This window comes from Cheilinus undulatus, linkage group 12 (assembly GCF_018320785.1).
Source record: "Cheilinus undulatus linkage group 12, ASM1832078v1, whole genome shotgun sequence".
In the NCBI taxonomy this organism is placed as follows: domain Eukaryota; kingdom Metazoa; phylum Chordata; class Actinopteri; order Labriformes; family Labridae; genus Cheilinus; species Cheilinus undulatus.
In genome coordinates this window covers 27,675,114-27,697,325 of record NC_054876.1, presented here as the reverse complement: position 1 = coordinate 27,697,325, position 22,212 = coordinate 27,675,114, and the positions used below count along the sequence as shown (strand labels likewise).

At 38.7% G+C, this 22,212-nt stretch overlaps 1 protein-coding gene across 1 annotated transcript in view; it reads right to left on the bottom strand.

Moving 5' to 3' along the window:
• Positions 1 to 4,750: 4,750 nt before the first annotated feature.
• Positions 4,751 to 22,212, bottom strand: part of pdlim4 (PDZ and LIM domain 4) — a 62,694-nt gene continuing 45,232 nt past the window's right edge. Inside the window, exons 4-7 of the mRNA XM_041801225.1 lie at positions 21,087 to 21,379; positions 19,398 to 19,555; positions 9,644 to 9,782; positions 4,751 to 6,342 (exon numbers count right to left, since the gene is read on the bottom strand). Of these exons, the coding sequence (XP_041657159.1) occupies positions 6,138 to 6,342; positions 9,644 to 9,782; positions 19,398 to 19,555; positions 21,087 to 21,379 (795 nt within the window). The 3' untranslated portion in view covers positions 4,751 to 6,137. The remainder of the gene's footprint in view (positions 6,343 to 9,643; positions 9,783 to 19,397; positions 19,556 to 21,086; positions 21,380 to 22,212) is intronic.

Here is a 22,212-nt window from a genome sequence, read left to right as displayed (position 1 = left end):
CCTCTGTGTGGGCAGGTTATGTAAATTTCCTCCACCCCAAATTTACGGTAATGTCTTATTTACTTCACAAACTGAATCACAATCTCCTAGTACCACCTCTCTCTCTGTGGTAGGTCAGTAACACAGAGTTTTGGGTAACAAAGCGGTTGGAGAGGAAGCTTGCAACTGCAAGTGTTTTTTGAAATCAAGTCTTTTAAAAAAATTAAATTAAATTTCAGTACATTTTATTTGTCATGCACTTTATGAGCTGTTTGAAAAAAAAAAGAGAAAGGTTTAGGGTTGTTCAGTGGAGTTGCCAAAATTCATGACACTGCAGTAGATGGGAAGCAAAATTACCACTGATTTGTGTGAATGTGTGAGAAATCTTTTGATATAAGCAGATTTGCAGTTAAATCAGCTCACAATCATATATTTAGCTTTTTAGCACATTTAGATTCTACTTTGAATGCCATAGTCCCCATTGTAGGGCATTCAGTTTGAATGGCTTACAACAGAAAATGCACACTGGAAAATAAATGTATCATTTTGTCATGAATAAATACTCATAATTGATTTCTGCTTTGTGCCTGTAGATCAACAATAAAAATACATCTGTAAATCAGTTTAGGATTGCAAATAAGCACAAAACAAGTGTCATTCAAACCGTAAACAATAGCCATAGTGAGTAATGCTGATTATAGAGGAGTTCAGCCTGGACACCAACGCTTTGTTTACTCCTTCCTCCTCTGTTACCTTCTTTTCTTGTAGTCTTTATTTTTCTCTCTCTAAATCCCACTGTGGTTTTTAAAGAGCTATTTGTGAAGGTGCAGAGTCATTAAAAGCACTGTGAGGTGGTCTCTCGCCTCCTGGTTCTGATTACAGGAACTCCCTTGAATCCGAGCCACTAACTGCAACTGTACATGTTATATAGATTTGACACTGTAACATGAGAAGCTGCAAGCGTGATGAAAGTCAACACGTTAACAGAACCATAAAGCAGCACTACATAGCACGAGTGTGCTTTAGCACCATTGGCCCATTTCCCAGAAAGGCATTAGGCTTCTTCTTGGTTTAAGTGCCCTGTTAAAGCAGATAAAGTGTGATTGGCCTCTTCTGATATGGCTTCTTTTAGAATTCACATTAAATGCAGCAGAATATAATGAACTTATTATCAAATTTCCTGAAGAACAGTTAGAGCTCTATTGCAGGAATGCATATGGCTTTAATTAAACTTTCAGTGTTGGAGGTTTAACTTTGATTTACTGCTGTTTGTCAGTGGAGATGGGCTTAAAAAACTACCTTCTGATTGCAAAACAACTGACAAATATTAACCCTTTCCCTAACAATTGATCAGGGTGTAGATGGTTTTCATGACTAATTTTCACCAAGAAAAACACAATAATGCGATATGTGGATGCACTAAGCAATTCACGTGCCTAAGCACGTTTAAGTGGCCCGAGGCTGTTTTCTTTCTCCATGTATTGAAATGGTTGCAGGAGTAGGGGTTCACTGGGGGATAATATTATGTTCGAGCCTCTGAGTGAAACATAAACAACCTGAGGGAATTACTGTCATCAGCGTGAACACAGAGCTGAGATCAACAAACCCAGACTCTTTTTTTAGTGAGTACTGACACCAAAATATATTTTCATAGAATATATTTAATGTCTCTAAGATTTCCAGTTCCAAAATCTACTCTCAAAATATTAGAATATTGTTGAAAAGTCAAATTTGCAATGGTTTTCTGAGCTGTCATTTTCTCACACTGGTTCAGTTCACACACCCACAATCATGGGGAAGACTGCTGACACAACTATTATCAAGCAGACAATCTCTGTCACCCTTCATAAGTGATGTGCTGAAAGGGCCATCTGTTTTCAGAGGCTGCATCAAAGCATTTATTAATGGCACTTTTTCATGATATTGTATTTTTTGGGACTACCTGTATGTACAAAAAACAAAAAGTGAGTTTTCCTATGTCTCCTTTAAACAGTGACAACAAAATGTTTAAAATTTGTTTCAGAAAAGAAAGCACAGGCAAAATAGTGGTTTAATTCATCCCATGTCCAGAACCAGGCACCATTATTTGCATTTTACTGAAAACTGCCAGACTTTGTATATTTAACCCAACACCCTGAGTTTTATGAGCACTGTTTGGCATGGAGGCCGCTGATGTCAAGTTGAAAACTGCATTTCTTCTCCTTTGGCAATAAAGATGCATGAGATACCAAGAAAACACAACAGCAGACTTTCATATCTTGACACTTTTATGCTTTAATTTAAGGCCTCTATAAAGTGGTTGTGTGCCTGGTGGTCTCTCAGAATAACTGCCATGTCAGAGCAAGGGGGGTAAAACTAAGAGTCAAATCCCCTGTGTTTCTCACAGCACAGCTCCTAAAAACTAAAAAGTGGAAATTCTGAAGAAAGTGAGACATGGTAATACACTTCTCATTTTATTTAGTTATTTGAAAAAACAAAGCTAATAAGAAGCTCCAGGAAAAAAATCTTTGTAGGACAATAAGTTAAAACACAAAAAAGAGATTTGTGTTTGAGAAATCATTTAAAGACAGCGTATGAAAAGGCACGTGACTGACATGTTAGATCAAACAAATATGTACAATACAAAAGAAACAATGTGGTAGCAATAAAATTTTCACATAATTTACAAGACAACTAGTATAGATGGCATACCAGCAGCTACACATCATTGAAGATATCTAGAACAATATTCATTTCTTGTCTCAAATTATAAGCTATAAAAAATAAGAATTAAGGAATCACTCCACTCCACACAGAGTAAATCACTATTCACAAAAACACAAGACTAATGGCCCCCATATTCTAGACATTACAGCATACATCATTCATTTTTAGCAGAAAATATGCTCATTTCATTTCTCTCTGTCATCACTTTGTCTTCCCTCCTTCCCTCTCTGTTTCTCTTCTCTTTGAGGAGTTGTCAAAGTATATTTCATTTCTTCATGGATTTTAGCCATGACCAGAAATTTGAGCTCATAGCAGGAAGGGAACTCAACTATGGATACGTCCAATTTCTCTCTCCCTACGAGGATCTGTAATGTATCTATGTTGTGTCTCCAAAAAACTAAACACAGCGAATATTGCTCACACATGTCCAAGGCTGCAGACTCCCAGTTTTCTACATCCATGTTTCCTGTCTCAAATGCTCACAGCCATTTTTAAAAGTTGACATGAGAATGTGAGAACATGTTAGTGATTCTAATACAAAGACCCAGTGAACTGTGCGCTCTTGTTTGGATGAGGCGGAATTCTTCGGTGGGAAAATGAGAGAAAGAGGTGGAATTCCTCTTTGAATCAGCTGATGGAGTGATAATTTGTTACCATCTTCTGCAATCTTCTTACTATGTTTAATTGCAGGCATGATTTGCATTATTTGTCTTTTCTTCTAGATTCACCTTTCTATAATCCCACCTGGTAGAAATTCTTTCATAGCGTTTCTCCTCATAGAGCGATGAGGACGTCTCCTGCAGACTGTTGTTTACATTTCAGAGGGTGGTGATGGGATAGCTACATATGGAGGCATTTACTATCAGTTGGAGTTTTGTAAACCTTTTCACCAAAACATACACACAAGGTCCAGACCCAAACCCTTAGAGATCTGCTGACATTGAATTATTGCTTATTGATTTACATACAGTGAAAAATAAGCAGAAAAAGTGACCATCAAAGAACATTTCCCCTAGTTTGGTAACCAAGAAAGCCTGAAAAACCTGCATAGATGTTTACTGCAAAATGCTAAAGTTCATCTGTGATATGATTAATATGTGTAACTGTTGTATATACTTAAGACACTGAAACCCTCAAACCCAGCATTAATTGTTTAACAAAATATTATTTTGTAAAAGGCTTATTATGCAACTTTGCAGGCCAAAACAAATGTTCTCTTTGGACACAACCCCATCATCCCTTAGCCTCTCTTCTCTCCAGCAAGTTTCAGTGAAATAGAGAGTGCCTATACAAAAGTATTCACCCAATTGGATGTTTCATCCTTTGATTGATTTTATTAACCAATCATAGTCGATAAAATTTGACTTTTCTGACAAAAAAATTACAAAAAAACCCTTGTTAATGTCAAAGTTAAAACACAATTCTACAAAGAAAAGACAATGAAATAAAAATATGTAATGTAAAAGTAGGTGATTGCATAAATAATCACCCTTTTAGGTGACTGACCTAATTCAACAGAGGTCCAGCCAATTGGTGCCAGTAGTCTCCCAATTAGTGAAACTGGGATCACCTGAGTGCAGTGAATGTGTCTTAAGTGAGTGTAGTATAAAGACACCTTTGTCTGGTCCAGTCACTGGTTAGTCAGTATTCCTGGCTACCATTACACCATAAAGACAAAAGAACACTCCAAACAACTCAGAGAAAAGGTTATTGAAAAGTAAAGGTGGATACAAAAAAAAATCCAAGGCACTGAGCATCCATAAAATCCACCATCAAGAAATGGAAGGCTCTTGTGTAAATCTGTCTAGAGCAGGCAGCCCTCACAAAGTGAGTGACCGTGCAAGGAGACTAGTGAGAGAGGCCACCAAGACACCTATGACTACTCTGAATGAGTTACAAGCTTCAGCAGCTGAGATGGAGGAGACTCTACATACAACAACTGTTGCCTTGGGTCTTCACCAGTCAAAGCTTTATGGGAGAGTGGCAAAGAGAAAGCCACTCATTCAGAAAGAAAACTCATTAAATCTTGACAACAGTTCACCAAAAGGAATGTGAGAGACTCCATGGTCAGGTGGAAGAATATTCTTTGGTCTGATGAGACCAAAATGGAGCTTTTTGACCACCAGACAAGACATTATGTTTGGCGGACACCCAAACACTACACATCACCCCAAACACACCATTCCCAATGTGAAGCACGCTGGTGGAAGCATAATGCTGTGGGGATGCTTCTCAGTAGTCAGCCCCGGAAGACTTTTAAAGGTAGAGGATGAAATGAATTTGGCAAAATATAGGACAATCCTACAGGTGCAATCACAGCACCGCTTTATTTATAAAATCAATAAAAGAATCAGACATCCAAGGAGGCGTAACTCTTTGTAGGCACAGTACTTTTTCCTTCAGTTTGGGAAGCATGTTGGTTCTCCTTCAGTTGTACTTTCACTCTCCGCCGTTATGCCACTAAAAACAGCTGAGTGGGCGGGACTGTCTCTCCTCCCCCATGTGGTGGCAGGCTGAACAGTTGGACAGGTTCACATGCCAAAAATCTAGAAATAAGTTTGAGTGGCTGAACTAAACATAAACAAGCTGAAGGAAGTGATGTCAGTGTGAACACAGGGCTGAGCACAATAAACCCAGATGGGGGTTGACATCTCTCTTTAAAGAGAGTCCTTACCTACAGATATATGTATATATATACATAAGTTAAATTTGAATTTTACTATTGAAGTATACATAATGTTGCATATTAAGCCTTTAAGTGACTGAACAGACATTTAGAGTGGCTGCATAGAACATTTTCAATAAAATGATCACATACATCACAGCAAACCTACCAATCAACTAAAATCTGTCATGGTAACTCAAGGCAAAAGCACACTACTGCAGTGAGGTTACTTTAAGGATGATTATTATGGGATATGAAGTATTTTGCTGGTGAAAACACTGTCCTGCAAAAGAGGCAGCTGAAGAGTGCTGGTGTTGAAATCTCAAAATTAATCTCTTTCCATGTTTTCAGGTTATTAAATGAAACAGTCTACTAACATTTTGTGCTTCTGATATAAATACTAACCTTGATTTGAACATGTTTTTTTGAGAAAATGGCCTTGATAAGTTCAATGTTTCTCCTGGATCTTAGCAGGAACTTCCACAGTCTGCAGGTTCAGACACTGCATAAAATAGGTTTGAATTTTGGGACACCCATCGTATTTAAGCCATATATCTGTCTACTTACATCACAATTATCAATATACACATAATTCATCAGTCTGTTCATGCAGAAATGCTGATTTTGGATCACAAATTTAATGAACCCCCTAAAGGCAAATCTGATCCAAGATCTGCATTCCTGTTTGAAAGACCCTGATAAATGCACACTAGGATACTCAGTAGCCCCATTCTCCCAGATTTGACTTCCCCTGTTATATTATATAACAGCCAGCTCCATCTTCACCTCAAACCAGCTCCACCTTGGAGTTTGGGTAAACGGCAACAACGTCGTATCCCTCTGGAGGCTGGACGCGAGCCTTGGCGTGGGTCTCACAGTACAGATTGTCCTCAATGAAGAAGTAGCCTCTCTGCTTGAGGTTGATGCCGCAGTCATCGCACATAAAGCACTCTGGGTGGTAGAGCTTGTCCCGGGCCTTAACAATGGTGCCGCTGACAGAGAGAAGAAGGCAGACAGTAAGCATCAAAAGTGTAGAAATTAAAGATAAAAGAGAAGATAATGGATAATCCAAAGAGACTATTAACCAAACATTTAACAGGCCTAAATTTTACCTACACAGTGCTCTTGTCATTTGAGGAAAACAAGGCAGTAGCTACAGATGTGGTTTAGATGCACAGGAAGCTGATAGTAATGGCTGCCGCCGATGTGTCATTTTGCTTAGACGTACTGTAGCCATAGTACAGCAACAGTTTTATTAGATCTGGACCATATTTCTTTATGAAATAAAGAGTACAGAACATCGCTGAAAGCTTTTTTCATGATACTCCCAGCCTGCTTAGCATGTGTTTGTGAGAGTAGGTGGGTTTAGTTGTAATGTAAGCTGTTTTATACAATGACTGTGGTAAGCATAGTGATTAGCTCAGATGTATCTGCAGTATTGGGGCAGTTTAATCACAACTGGGCCACATTTCTTTTTTTAAGATTATTTTTGGGGCATTTTGCCTTTATTTGACAGGAAAGCTAAATCATCCTGCCACTGAAAGGTTGTGGGTTTGGTGTCAATTTGCTTCCACTGCTTTGTCAATGGCTTGTAAATAAGTATGGATGCATATGAATGAGTTTAGCTAAAACTGATGGCCAATCCTCCGTAGCAGCCTCTGCCATCAGTGTGTGAATGTGGAGTGAATAAAGGGAAAGGGTGTGAATAGGTAGGTGTGACATGCAGTGTTAAAAGCACTTCAACTCCACACTACAACTCCATTTACCATTTACAGGGGCCAAGACTGGGAATCAATCCCGAGACCAGTACTATAGACTCTGCTTATGAGTGCCTCCTTTACCTACTGAGCTAAAGCCTACATTTCTTTCTTGAACAAACATGGGAGGTTTCTCAGATGAATAACAATACATATCCCATGTAATAGATATGTGAAACAGTCATCTGGCTTGTCAGGTTAGTGTTTTGATGATGTAAGGCATGTGCGCATGTTAGAGAATGCTTGGACCTGAAATAGAAAAACAAAAACAGAAAAAAACAGGGTTGCACAACTGAGAGTCATGAAAAAACATGATGGGAAAATGTGTCTTTAAAAGACTAAAGCAAAGGTTTCATCATCAGAGAAAACAAACATTAAGCAGAACACTTTAAAAGAAAATTAGCAGTGATAGATTACTCATGACTGACTCATAGTCATTTATTAAACTTTCTTTTATTAATGCCAACAACAATTATCATACTTTACAGCCACTGTAACCAACTTCTGTATGTAATTCATCACGTTATACAAAAGGGAAGGTTGAACCCAATGACATCTCTCTAATCTTTTTCTATACACAAACCCTACAGGCAGTTTATGAGTGATGCTACCCTGGGAGGTTGTAATAACTGAAGTGTTATATCAGAATCTGCTGCTGCCTGCTGACTGTGACAGCAGCAAGGATAGTTCAAGTTAGAAACTCAAGACAGCCACTGATAAAAGTACCCTAATGAGTTGATCTGAACTTTATTTAGATGTTACATTTCAGACATTGTTCACCTATGTTTGTTATGTCCGTGCTATTTCAGAAGGAGAAAAAGAAAACTTCACCATCCACCACATATTTAAGATTGAGTGTGTATTAGAATGTTTATTTTCTACTTGCTAGTTAGGTTATAACTTACAAATCCCAGTTCCAAAGAACTTGGGACATTGTGTAAAAGCGAGTAAAAACTAAATACAATGATTTGCAGATTCTTTTAAACTCATAATCAGTTGAATTCAGACATATTTAGTGTTCATTTTTAACAATTTTTTTGGACATATTTACTCATATTCAGCATTTTTTGTGAAGTGATAATTTGTGTGCTGTGCACACTCTGCTGTGCTTTACATTATTATGATAAATAAAGTTACATTATTATGATAAATGTTTAAAAAAATGTGAATTTCTTTGGTCAGCTTTCATTCAAACAGTTGAATGAAACACCCATGGCAACAATAACTTATAATCTTCCAGGTTTTTCTGTATGCTTCTATATTCAAATAGCACTTGAGACTTTACAATAATAGTGTTTAGACCCAACATTAATCCAACATAAGCACTCATCAAAATAAGCAGTATATATGACATATGGATGGATATTATGAGTGGATTTCAGTAGAAAAGTTTAGACATAATCCTACTTTACTGCCACACTCTGAAGCTGAACAGCACATGTTTATCCTACTGGCTGTGTACCAATCAACACTGCTGCTTTTAGACGTTCACTGCTTCACTCAGTCATTAAGGGCGTTGTTCATTCACTGTTCCCAATTAGATTTTCCCTTCTGGACCGGGACTTGAGTCAGAGCCCATTCAGTCATCAGCCTGCTCCTTTTAATGTAACCGCTTTGCCCGTTTAACCACACGACTTGCAGGATAAACTCTGACACAGTGCTCTATATTTGTTTAAAAAGCTGTAAAAAGCTCCATGGTCATAAGAGCCTTATTGTGCCCAGCAATCTCCCACAATGCACTCCTGTTAAAGAAAAAGTAAACCGATGACATCAGTGCTTACCTGCAGCTGCTTTTATAAAGCGGGATTACCGGTGCATGTGTAACTTTGGAAGAAAAGTTTGTGCTTGTGCTCACACGAGTGTGTGAATGTGTGTGTGTTTATGTGAGGAGAGGTTTATGCATGAAGTAAACGTGTGTGGGAAAAGGTGTGTGGGATGGATGGATTAATTATTAAGATGATAAATGATGGATTTGTTATTTGTGAAGGCATGTTGGTGCAGGTTGATGTGCAATAGTTCAACTCTTTGATTTGGAGGCTGTGAAGAGCAAAGACTCTCTTTCACAGAGAGATATCATTACCAGATAGCGATCAAAACAGTTTGAGAGCAGCTTAGAGACAGAAAATCTTATTTTCAGTATCTAATTTAATGATTGATGAGTCTTTACTTTGCGAAAATGTGTTTTATAAATGACGTTAGAAGAGGAAGTGGCAGTCTGAAATTGTGTATTAAAGTAACATCATTTTGGTAGTATGGTAGTACTTAATAATGTGAATCAAAAATAAATCCAACCTTATATTTGGTAGTACAACATGAGTTGAATTTAAAGTATTTGTAGCAGTGGTAATTAGAGCAGCTAAACTAAACTAAGCATTTTGGATGGACTGAATGTTATAAAGAATGATCACACAGTTCTTCAAACACTTTTACACCAATATGACACTTAGAATATAATTTTATGGCTGATCCATATGCCAACAAGTCCTCTTCTGTGTATTTGCTTTGAAAAGGAAACCAGTATCTGTAGAATACTTACACAATGCCGTTAAAGCAGCGTGTGCACTGGGGCAGCTTCTGCAGACCAGACATGGCATTAGGGATTGGGCTTCCCAGTTTGGGGATTGGAGATCTGATTGGAGACTTTAAATGCCTCATCCTCTCTGTTGGGGACACTCCTGAAAAAAAAAGAGATTTACAAATTTAAAACAAGATCTTACAGTGTAAACCACCAATGGTCACGACTTACAAATAAATAACTTTATCTCAGAATCCCAAGTGTTGATAAGTTCAGAGAGTCTCAGGCAAAGAAGGTAATGCTGTTTATAAAAGGTATGTGAGTGTGTTTGTATTTATTGATGAGCCATGAGATTCCAGGTAGTGACTTTCTGTTAACGCAACAGAACAAGCCATACAGCTTCATAAGAGTGTGAATTTGTTTTCACTCTGCAGGGACTTCCCTCTGAGTTCCTAGAAGAACCTCCTGGTTGTCAGGTTTGTATTTGCCTGTTACACGATACAAAGATAGATTCATATTTCACACACTTCCCTCAGATGTGACACTAAAGGTCACTTTACCCTGCTGAGCTGTTCCTCACTTCTTCTGGCCCTCCTCACAGATGTGTGTTATCCCGCCTGTAGGTACAGGTACGATGTGAGGTATCATTACAAAATAATCACACACTGAACAACACAACCAGCTGTGATTGTGTACATGGACGTGAATGTTCTGCCCGTTTTGGCAGAGTATACACATCATAATAAAAAATAACAATATGCACCTTATTAAGGACACCCATGTTGCTAATCTGGTAGTAATCAATTCTATTGTCTTTACACAATTTAATGTCTTGTATTAAACTAGCATTTTCTTTTGCTGTGTGCACAGCATTAATGTAATTAAGGACAGGAAAGTATGAGAAACATCTCAGTATTTTACAAACAAGTGTTGAGTCAAAACTGGTTTCGAGAAGTACTCAAACCCACGTCACATGAAATCCAAAAACTCAGTCCAACTTATAAGACTTTAATTGCTGAGACACAGATTATTTAAGACTTGAAATAATCATAAGACCTGTTTTAAAAAGGCAAGAGACTTGCAATAACCTAGATGAACGAAGAGAAGCAGAACCCACCTAGAAACAGTCCACACCACTGAGAATTCTGCCACAACTACACAACCAACCTTACCAACATCAAAGTGATGACAAAAATCAAGTCAGCAAAGTTGCCACCTATTGAAACATATTAAAACCCTACAGACTTACACCATATTTTTGTGATGATTATGCTTTTTTTAAGACAATAGGGGTAGGTTTTAAATAAGCTTTAGCTTCAGTTTACACCCTTTTGGTTATCTTGGAAATTCAGAAATTTCACTTTGATCTTGTAAATTGGTTTATTAGTTGCAAGTGAACCGAAATACATTTCTTTCATTCATTTCATTCATTCATCCAAAGTTTGGCAGCTGTGGCAGCTGGATATCTCTGTGGTTTACATCGCCGCCCTCAGTATGGGAAATGTGGGTTTGAATCCCGGTCAGGCACGATCAGTGTGGGCCCATTGGCAAGGACATTGACAAGACATTGTTACATTGCAACAAAGCAAGGACAAAATTAAACACCTAAAAAACATCACAGAAAACTCTAGAAACAACCTAAAACTTCCAAACAAAGGCCCACTTTTGTAACTTTAACAACAGTACCTGTAACACTAAAACAACTACAAACCAGAAATGATCTAAGAAACACCTGAGCATCAACATAAACACCTATCCAGTCATGTCAAACCATCACATTATTACTTATTGACATCTTTTATCATTTTAGGCCCATGATTCCCATCATATACTCTGTCTAAACTGTAACACAGCCTCATGCTACTGGCAGCCACTGTAGTTTCTCTTAATGACTACTGCTTTGCACAATACTTTTTACTCCAATATAAAAAAAAACCCCTAACTGTTAGCACCTCTTGGGGGAACAGCCTTGTTTTAGCGCTATTTTAATCTAGAAAATGGGGATGAAGTTATCTAGAGGCTGAATCACTGAGTGACAATATCCAGCTTGTGACGTTAACCTGCAAAAGATCACCAGAGGCCTAGCGCTGCTAAGGTAAGTTACGTTTCATAAACTAACTTTGCATCATCATGGGTTGAAGCAGTTTTACCATTGCAGTGTGAAGATGGTTCACAGTCTGCATTTATATGACTTAAGACAAACTGGCAGAACCAAAGTAAAATTTGTGTTTAATCTGTTAGAGAATTATTTGTCTAGGAACATCCTTATTTTGGGGGGGGGGCTGGTCACCAGTCAATCCCAGGGCTGACATATAGAGACAGACAACCAGGCACGCTCACATTCACACCTACGGCCAATTTAGAGTCACCATTGAACCTAATGAGCATGTTTTTGGTGGTGGGAGGAAGCCAGAGTATCCAGAGAGAACCCACGTATGCACGAGGAGAACATGCAAACTCCACACAGAAAGGCCCTGACTGGGAAGCAAACCAGGGACCTTCTTGCTGTGAGGCAACAGTGCCAACCCCTGTGCCGCCGTGCAGCCCTACTTGCCATAACACAGAACATAATAGCAGCAACATTTAAACATCGACAAATGTACTTGAAACTACTGAGAACAAATTAGGTTTTAAAGCAACCAACGTCCTAGTTCAGTGAGAGAATACCTCCAAACCACAGCACAAAACCAGTAGCTTTTACATAGTCACAATCAAGCAACTGAGAAGCACTCTGAAAATGCACCTGAACATAAGAGTATCTACAAACACCTAAGCAGTTACATAAAAATCACTGATTTGTTTTTAACAGGATATGGAAAACATAAACCAGGGTCTTGCAAAAATGTTCTCCTGCTGCAGTCGTAGAACTCTTCATTGTTTATCACTTTTCCCTTAATGATTTATCAAACTTTTGATGAATGGTGGCTCTCATATCCTACTAAAGATAAGCCACGGTGTTCTGCATAAGTGGTCTCTGAGTTATGATAATATTTCTCTTGGTGCTTGTTTTCACAAACAGGATGTTTCTACTTCTACTCCTCTTCCTCAGGCTCCAAGTTGTTTTGGTCCCATGAAAGTATTTTTAAGAAATCTACGCTTAACTACTGTCCAACTAAACTGCTTCTGTGTAGTCACTGGTAAGAACCTTTTTGATGTCATTAACCCTACAGTGTGGTCTATAACTATATTTGGTTATGATCTATTGATATATAATCACAAGACATAGTGTTTGCAAACAGTTCTGGTGTTTTTTAATCTCTCCTTTGAATCCCTCCTCCTACTTTATTTCAGCTTATCTCAGTCCTCCACTCTCTGTCCTTCCTGTTTGCTCTGTTAAGACAAATGGGAACTACTGAAGAGGAATTTATCATTCAAACTGGCATGACCCACAGCGGGGAAAACATGCCAGTTACAGGGTCACGCTTAAACCATCACACCTCTATGCTACAATCCTTAGTGTGGATAACATGAAGTGATTCATGATGTCATCCGTCATAGTGTCAAGAAGCCATTTATCATCTTTGTTAAATCTCAATATTTGCAACACAGGAGGTTTTTCTTCCAAATATCACACAGACATCTGACTTTTGGATAGTCACAATTCCCAAACAAAGGATACGTCTAGACATGAGTGAATGATGCTAGTGCTGCTGCCTTCCCACAGATTACATTATAAAAAGCAATCAACTCCAGCCATCACAGCTTAGTGATGCCTGGCTGGACTACATGAAAGGGTCATGTTTTAAACTTGATCTCTGCAACCACTTCAATTGTTTCCAGCTTATACTGCAGGAGCAGAGTCGTGAACTTCAGTATGTTTGACTTCTCTGTACTGATGATGTGCCAGCAGAGGTTATCCAGGCCAACAGGCCACCTATCAGAGTCGCTAACCTCAGGCTAATTAGCTTTCATCTACCTCTGACTGCTCCATGGTGTGTTTAAGAACTGACATAAGCTGGGTTTGTTATTTCTGGGATTAATGTCTTTATGACTTAATCACACTCTTTAATAGAAGAGCTTTCATCTGGAGGACTCCTGAGACTTTCTCACAGAGGGGAGGGTCAACTAATAAAAGCCTTTAAGGACCAGAGCCAGGAATAGATACAACAAGCAGGATGAGTAAGCGCTTGTTTAGTCTTTTGTCGACGGTTTTAAATAGACAGAAAACTCACGCTCCATATTTTGTTGCCAAATGCAGATAGACACTGTATTTTATTTGACAGATTGTTATAAGTTAAGTCTTATCTCACCCCAAAGACCAATCATGGCACCATCTGTGTCTCAAACTGTGATAAACATCACACACAATAACTGTCACATGTACATGCTAGGCAATATTATGAATCAAACCTGTTAAATTCACAGTGTGAGGCCTTGTGGAAAGTTAGGCAAAGGGAATACAAAGAAAAATATAAATAAACAGCCATAATAGTCTAATTCAAGATGGCTGCGTTCAGTTATTGTAGAGACTTTTAGAAAAGGGGGAAAAACATGGTTGATTTGATTTACCACTGGTTTCAAACACCAAAGGGTTGAATATCTCTTTGGTGATAGAGATGATAAAACTGGGAATGTATTATAAACTTAAACAAGTGGAGAGATGAATTTACATCACTTTACATTTATTATAACTTCAAACTGTGCGCCTCAATGTCTGTCCACTAATATTTACACCAAAATACTTTGGGTACTGGCAACTATAGATTGCCTACTTGTGAACAGCTTTGTTTGTCAACATACAAAACTGCAGAAAAAAAATCTCATGATCTTGGAGAGAGTGAAATCTCATTCCTGGACTTGAAATCTTGATGGGGCTTTAATCTTGCACTGTGTTCACTATCTCTGGGTCACTCCCTGAGGAATAAAAACCTGAGAGGAATGCTACCTGTGTGGTTTTCCTTAAAACTCTTAAAGAATTAAATTACTTCACAGTGTTTGAAGAGGGCTGTGACTGATGTGATTTTCAACCACAGCACTTTCTCTTCCTCTGTTGTGATCAACACCACATGATTATAATCATGTTGTTCCAGTGGGACACACAAAATAGCTCACTTTAAAGTTTTAAACTCAAGGGTAAATAAAATAAATACATAGCCACAGGAGCATTTAAAGTTGTATATTTCAATCAAGGAGTAAATCAGTACAGTAAATCAGTCACAACCTTCTTCCCTTTTCAGCACTACATGTTAAAACCTTGACTACAGTGCATTCAGAAAGTATTCAGACTTTTGTCATTTTTGTTATGTTGCAGCCTGATTCTACAGTTAAAGAAAACAGTTTTATAATTATTAATCTACACTAAGTACCACATTATGAAAAAGTGGAAACAGAGTTTTAGAAATGTTTGAAGTGTCTCAGTTCTTTTTATTAACCCACCCTACTGCCCCAAACCCCCTGGCCTAACATCAGTACATGGTAACTTCACCTCTCTAGTATTCACATTGGTCCAATCATGGCGGAGCCTGAGGAATTCTGGGTAAACTGACACTCTTGTTTGCTTTAACTTTAAAAGCCCCTGAAAGTCAACATGGCCTCTGCAGGGGCTTTCACCTTCAAAAGGAGACCAACTACTGTGATTTAAAATACTGAGAGCTAGGTATGCATTCAAAAACACAATGATTTCACTCAACCATATGTTACATTGTTAAATTTCACCTTTTTTCTTTTATAACTATTAAAAATACACCACCAAACTTATGTTACATCTCCATCAGGATTTCACCCTTACAAAGATTACTGACAGCTCCAAACATCAGCAGAGAGACAGATGGCTTTTAAAGTGCCCATAGTAAATCCCAAAGTAAACCTGAAGTGTCTTCTTTTTTCACTGAGGGTTTAACTTGTCAATCAAGCTGTCGGTCCCATGAGCTGAGGGCCCACTGACAGCAGACCCTTTAGATTTCTTTAATCCATCAGCAGAGCCCCCCGTCCCACCAAGCCTCATTGTTTTGTCTTGCATCTGCCTCTTTCTGCCCCTCTTTCCTCTGGCGTTGAGCTGAATGTAAAGTTAAGTTCTAACTTAATGAAACAGTTTGGTCTAGATTGGCTCCAGGCCTCCCTGCAGGAGCAGAAGGACTTTATATGCTGTAGATTATTCCTCAGCTCTCACAGCCACAGCTACAGGCAGAGGTATGAAAACTGAGAGGGAAGTTTTTACTCTCGACCTGGGAGAAAAATATCATGAAGGGGAAGAGTGTTATTATTTTTTCCCAAATCTAAGTGATGTATCAAATATTTTCAATAGAGATACAGATTCAAAGAGATATCAACATGACTCCTGACATACATAATCTGTTAATGTTTGATTTACAGAGGCTATAGTCCTCAACGCACTGCTTGCAGGATCGATTCCCAGTCTCTGCGCTGTTTGGTGCATGCCCTCCCTCCACTCTTTCTCCCATATTTCCAGTCTCGCTTCAGCTGTCCTGTCTAAATGAAGGCGAAAAGCACAGAAAAGATAGTAGTACTAGTTATTCAACTCGTTGTAGATCTGATCTAGGTTTATGGCAGAGTCACAAGATAGAAGCCTCTACTCAATTTTTTGAAAATTTAAAGTGGGCTTTCATTGGTGGAGGGCTGCAGTGATGGCTGTCCTCGTGAAACTTTGTCCCATCTCCACACAGGATCACTGGAGATCAGTCAGAGGGGCCATCAGATTGTTGGTCACCTCTCTTACTAAGGTCCTTCTACCTAGATTGCCCAGTTTGGCCAGAGGACCAGCACTTGGAAGAGCCTTGGTTGTGCTAAACTTCTTCAAATTGAGAATCATGGAGGTTACTGTGCTCTTGAGAACCTTCCCTGCAGCAGAAAAAAATGTGTAGCCTTCCCAAGATCTGCTCCTACTCACAAATGTAAAGGGTGACCAATAGCACTGGTTTATGAAAAAAATCCCAAACATGAAAAATGGAGATAAAAGGTTTTGGCTTGACAATGACAAATGACCTACACCAAAATCAACACCAAGAATGAGTTTCAACAGACTCTTCTGCAGAAATATTAGGACCAGTATGAATTTAATATGAGTATTTTTTTAAGTGTTTAGAGGTTGGTTATCGTGTAATTCATGAATAAAAGATAACTCTATGACAAAAGTATCTATGAAACCCATTTGAACCATTGTTAAATGCAGCTAAGCACACCTGCTTGTGTTGGCTTTGTGTTACACATTCACAGCTGGTAAGACTCCACTAAAAGTCATAGAGGTTAAAGGATTTTTCCCAATGACACATAAGTGTTAGACAGTGCAGCTAAAAAAACATTTTCAGAGGAAATCCATACTAATAGGTCATAAGTCCACCCTGCTTCAACATACCAACGCTGAGCTTATAATTACAACTTTCACAGCTTTTTCCAGCTTCAGTGGTAAACATGGAAACTGAAAGGAATGTCTTAGTTCGGAGGATTAGCCTTCCTCTGCTGCTGTCAGCATCACATGACCCCTCTTCAGAAACTGGAACAGCCAGGCGGTCAAGGGGCAGAGAGGAAAACCATATTTCTCACTATATTGTCCGAAGTGAAGTTGTTTTTGCAGTAAATTGCCAAACCAAAACTCCCCTCCCTGTTCATCTGCCTGTGAGCTATTTAGAGCACTTCATCTTCAGTTCCCTCTCTCTTTTCCTCCCTGTGTACTTTCCTTCTTCTCTTTCTCTTCCTCTCCATCACCAAACCTCGCTGTCTGTGTCTTTCTATAAAAGGAAAACTATGCCAGTGAGATGGAGAGCTCAGCACAGAGACAGAAGCCACCTGAGTGAAGCAGGATGTTCTCTTTGGCTGGAATTATAAGTCTCGTCCGCACAAGAGGAGACGTTTTTTCAGAATTTTCCACCTTATCCAGCTGCCTGATGGTTACAACTGTCCTATTTTACACTTGCTGAAATGTTGGTCTTTGCTCTCTTTTTATTACAGTTTCATGGATAACTTTGGCATCTTTGTTGCAAATGGTGAGAGCTCTGTCTTACCCAAAAAGTAACAAGAAACTGCTTTCCCTATCTGGGATATCTGAGGAAAGAAAGAAGAAGGCGAATATGTGGCAACTGTCGGAGGAATAATGCTAAATATCAGCACCTATGGGGTCATTTAAGTGTTTTTTTATGAAGAAAAGGAAGGAGTCATGGAAAGCCTGGCCCCTGTCTAAAAGATTTTAAAACGCTAACATTTTTAAAATTGAGGACTCCACACATGAGGAAAATAATAAACAACTGATACAACTGAACAGTTGACCACAGACTATCAGATTCAAACACTTACAACCAGAGTCCTGACTCTAAATCTACTAGATCCCTTGAGGTAAATAAAGACTTTGGAGAATACAAACATGGTGGGGCAAAGGCAGGAACTGTTCTATCACAGTTTGGATTAGTTTTATGAGAAAAAATAAATAAAGGTGTCTTCTAAATCACATTCTTTTGCACTAAATATCTAAAAATCTGAGTGCATGAGTGCACAAAATGCATTCACACTGAGAAAAAAATACCAAAATTCAGTATACCACTGGTACACTCAGAACCATCCAAGAACTGTATGGAACAATGGACTCTTCCAAACCTCAATGAAGGCCGTATCGGTGATTAGCTGGTATGCTAGCTAACGTTAAATACGCCAGCTTGCCAACATTCTACTAGCAACAGTGGTGCATTTTAATTAGGCATTAATGTGTGGTTTGCATTTGGTTTGTGTGTAAAATATTGTTATCTAACAGTAAAACATTATTTAGCATTAGATGTCTGGTTAAATCCTTGAAAAGCTGTAAGTATTTGTTAAAATGTGGCAGCTAGTGTTAGCTGAACAGCTGATAACAGCCACAGCACGCTGTTTAAAAAGGAGCAGGAGCAAAAAAAAAAAAAGAGGAAGTCTGACTGTCGTCACTTCCTTTAAGTACAAAATAGTAGTAATTTGGGAAAACATTACCTGGCTGAGATTAGTGCTGTGTTCCCCACTGAAGTATACTTAAAGAAGTATGAGATTTGGAGCATACTTTATGACTGGAGTCATACAGACAGTGCTAACATGGGCAGTGAATGTTACGGCGCAAGCTAAAGGTGAGTAAAAACTAGGGGTGTGAAGAGACGGGGTTTGTGCTGACAAGAATGGCACGAGATTTTACATTATTTTTTATTTTGGTAACAAAATAGGCCACAGGAGTGAACATTTTTTCTTTATACAACTGAAAGACATAAATGCAAAGCAATCCAGGTCTAATCAGACATGAACTAATCCACTTTTACTGTGGCTGCTAAAATTTAATTTGTGTCAGGATCCATAGAGGGCTTTCCTGGTTATTCAATAGGCTCAGCAAAACATCAACTACACTGAAGTCTGGTTGAGATTGTGGATTCCTTTGTGGATTGGCTTTAGAGGCAGCAATCGAATGGCAGACATCTCTCAGGCTTGGTCCAGTTTTTATAGTCTAGACCCATGAAAAATCTGTCAAGATATTCTCCAGAACTATCAAACAATCACATATTTTTTCAAAAGGAGATCAGGCAAAAAAATCAGCTGATTATCTTTTTTATGTGAACCCAGTTAAAAGCACATCAGTGAAAGTGAAAATCCAACTTTTCATATTAAAAAATAAATAAATTAATGCATTTAAAAGGTTGACAAAGTTATCTCACTTCTTACTGCCACTTCTAAACAAAGTTACAGTTAATGTCTGGTTTCTGAGAATGGGGCTTACTTTTAAACATGTAGATTATAGTTTAACCACATTCCCTTTGCCTCAACCATCATACACACATTAACATTCACAAAACACACAAACACAGGGAATCCCTACCTCCATCCTCGGCCTCCAGGATTCCCTGGAGGTATTTGAAGGAGCCGGACTGTTTGGGTTCAGAGACAGGCTCCTCGTGGTCCTGCAGCATCCTGTAGACGTCCGACTGCGTGTCGAAACCGTTGCGGCTCACAGGGGATTGTGTGGGAGGCTCGGGGCTGCATGGGGGAGATGAGAGAAGATACAGTTTTATTCCAGTCCAACCTGATTGATGGTCCATGTTAACAGGTGACAAAAACATAAATCATTATGAAAAGGCAAACTAAAAATGGATCCAAAAAGAACCCAAGGTTCCTTCTTCAAGAAAAAGTGAAAGCGCAAATGTTTTGGTTATGTTTTTTTTTCATTTCTTGGGTTTTTGTTTGAACAACAGAGCGATTAGAGGAGCTGAAGAAGCCTAATCAAAAGATAAAAGAGGAGATGCCAAACCACCAAAGGAATACAACAATGTTAAGAATACAGCTAAAGAAACAGAACTAAACTATTTCCTTTGTTTAGATGGACTGTTAAGAGCACCTAGTGATGAAGACATCATTTAGGACCCCTGGAGGGGAAAACAGAAGTGTACAACTTTACAGTCAACATGTGATTCCACAGGCATGAAGTCTCAATCACAGCAGCTCTGCATGTTCATCCATCCATCAAGCTATTCCCAGTCCTAACACGATGGATTTTGTTTATCTGATACACTCAAACAGTTGGAGCCTCTGGGAGACGAGCAGGACTGCTGACAGATGTGTTCAAATCCTGACACACTTAACGGCATGTTTGTCTCCAGACTCCACTCCAGAAGTCTGAAAGATGCGCTTCACTGCAGCAAGCCTGAGAATGTTAGTGTGTGCTTGTATTTTTTTGTGCGAGACAGAGAGAAAGACTGAGAAAGAGACTGCTAAAATAGTGTAATAAAATATTAACAGCGGGTGTGTGTGGGTCTGGTCAGGATTAACAGTCCAGTCCAGAGAAAATCTGGGAGTGCTGGAGAGGATGTTCGCCAGGAGACCAAACACAAATGTTTATTGCCCACTGGAGGGGATGCACAACAACAAATGGCTTTACCAGTCCACACAACCATCTGTGCAGGTGTGTACAGAGACTTCCTTAGAGTTTCTGTGAGTGTTTTCTGTGTTTGCATCTGTAACAGTCTTCAGAGGAGTCAGGAAATCTGCACATGCATTTGTAAAGTCTTCAGATATACTACTGGTTCATAGAAAGTATGTTATCTACTTGAGTTTTTCATTTTTAAAGATAACTAGTTTCAGCAGAGGTGCCTCTACCCTGAGGCTACAGATGAAAAAAAAAAAAAAATTATTCTTTTTAATCTATTCTCAGTACCCCATCGTGACAAAGTGAAAACAGAATTGGACAGGTGGACTTCATTCAAGGTTTGGAAGCGTCTCTGCAGAGATAAAGAAAAATTTCCGGTACCTGTGCTAACTTTAAGTGTTTTTGCAAACGGTCTGAATACTCATATCAATGTAATATTTCAGTTTTTATTTTAAATACATTTACAGAAATTTCTAAAATTCTGTTTTCACTTTCTCACAATGGGGTATTGAGTGTAGATTAATGAAAAAAAGAAAGTTTTTTTGACGGCAGCATCAGACTGCAACATTGAAAAAATGAAGGGTTTTGAATACTTTCTGAATGCACTGTATCTCCAAATTGCAACAGAAATTTAGATATCCTCACCTGTGTGTGGAGCTGAGGCTGAGTCCTCCCATTTTGCTCGGCAGAGATCTGTCTCCGTTGCTCCCGTTATGAGTGTAAAGTCCAGCTGGGTTGTTGTACTGAGTGTGCCCGATTCCATTCCCGTACGTGTAGCTGTGTCCATTGTTGGGTCTGGAGTGTCCATTGTTAATGTGAATGGGCTGGAGGGTCTGTGGGGACTGGACAGGCGGCACAGGCAGTGGGGACTGAGGATCAGGGGTGTATGAAGGTTTACGGCTGTAACCGCCATACCCGCTGGTAATGGGACGGAAATTCTAGAAAAGAGAATAAAAGCAGGGAAAAAAATTAAATCATAGGATATTCTTTGTTTACAACAGACCGATTAAATATGTCCTGTGCTAAATATAGCCCTCTGACTCCCTGAATTCTGCCCAAGAATGTAGGTCTTTTAAACAATCATCAAGATATTAACAATGCTGGTGCTAATTTACAGTTTACCTTCTTTGTTTTTTTAAATCTGGCACTTTTAAAAGTATCTAAGTTGGTCTATTGAAGTGTAGAACCTTTGGAAAAACACAAACAACAATACAGTAGTAAAAAGGGAAAGGACACAACACTTCAAAGAAAGACTCAGTAATTTTAGGAGAAGGAAGAAGCTAATTGACCCATTACAAAATACACCATTACGTTTTAACTCAGGAAATGACAATAAAAAGAGGAGGGGAATTAGAAAACAAGCCCACAGTGCCCTGAGGAAAAAAAAAATAAAACCACATTTCTTCAGAGGCGAAAAACAGTGGTTGTTCCTAAATGAGGCTTTGCATCGTTGAAGATGTAGAAAATAACTTTTTCCACTGCTTTTTCCTCTTTAATACCCAGGCTTATTAAAAGGAGCTGCATTAGATTTCCTGCAGATGTTTCTGTCAAAACAATTTAACTTGTGTGGTGTAAATATTTTTTTTTCTCTCTTTTATGGATTGAAAAGTTTATAGAAGTGGGGACACATAGAAGATTACATTATCATCTTTTTGACATGCTGTAGCCGACTCCTGCATTCTTGCCACATAGCTGCTCTGCTGGAAATGTTTGGATGAATCTAATGAAGGACAGATGCCCTGACACCTACACTTACACCACTGTGTACTCA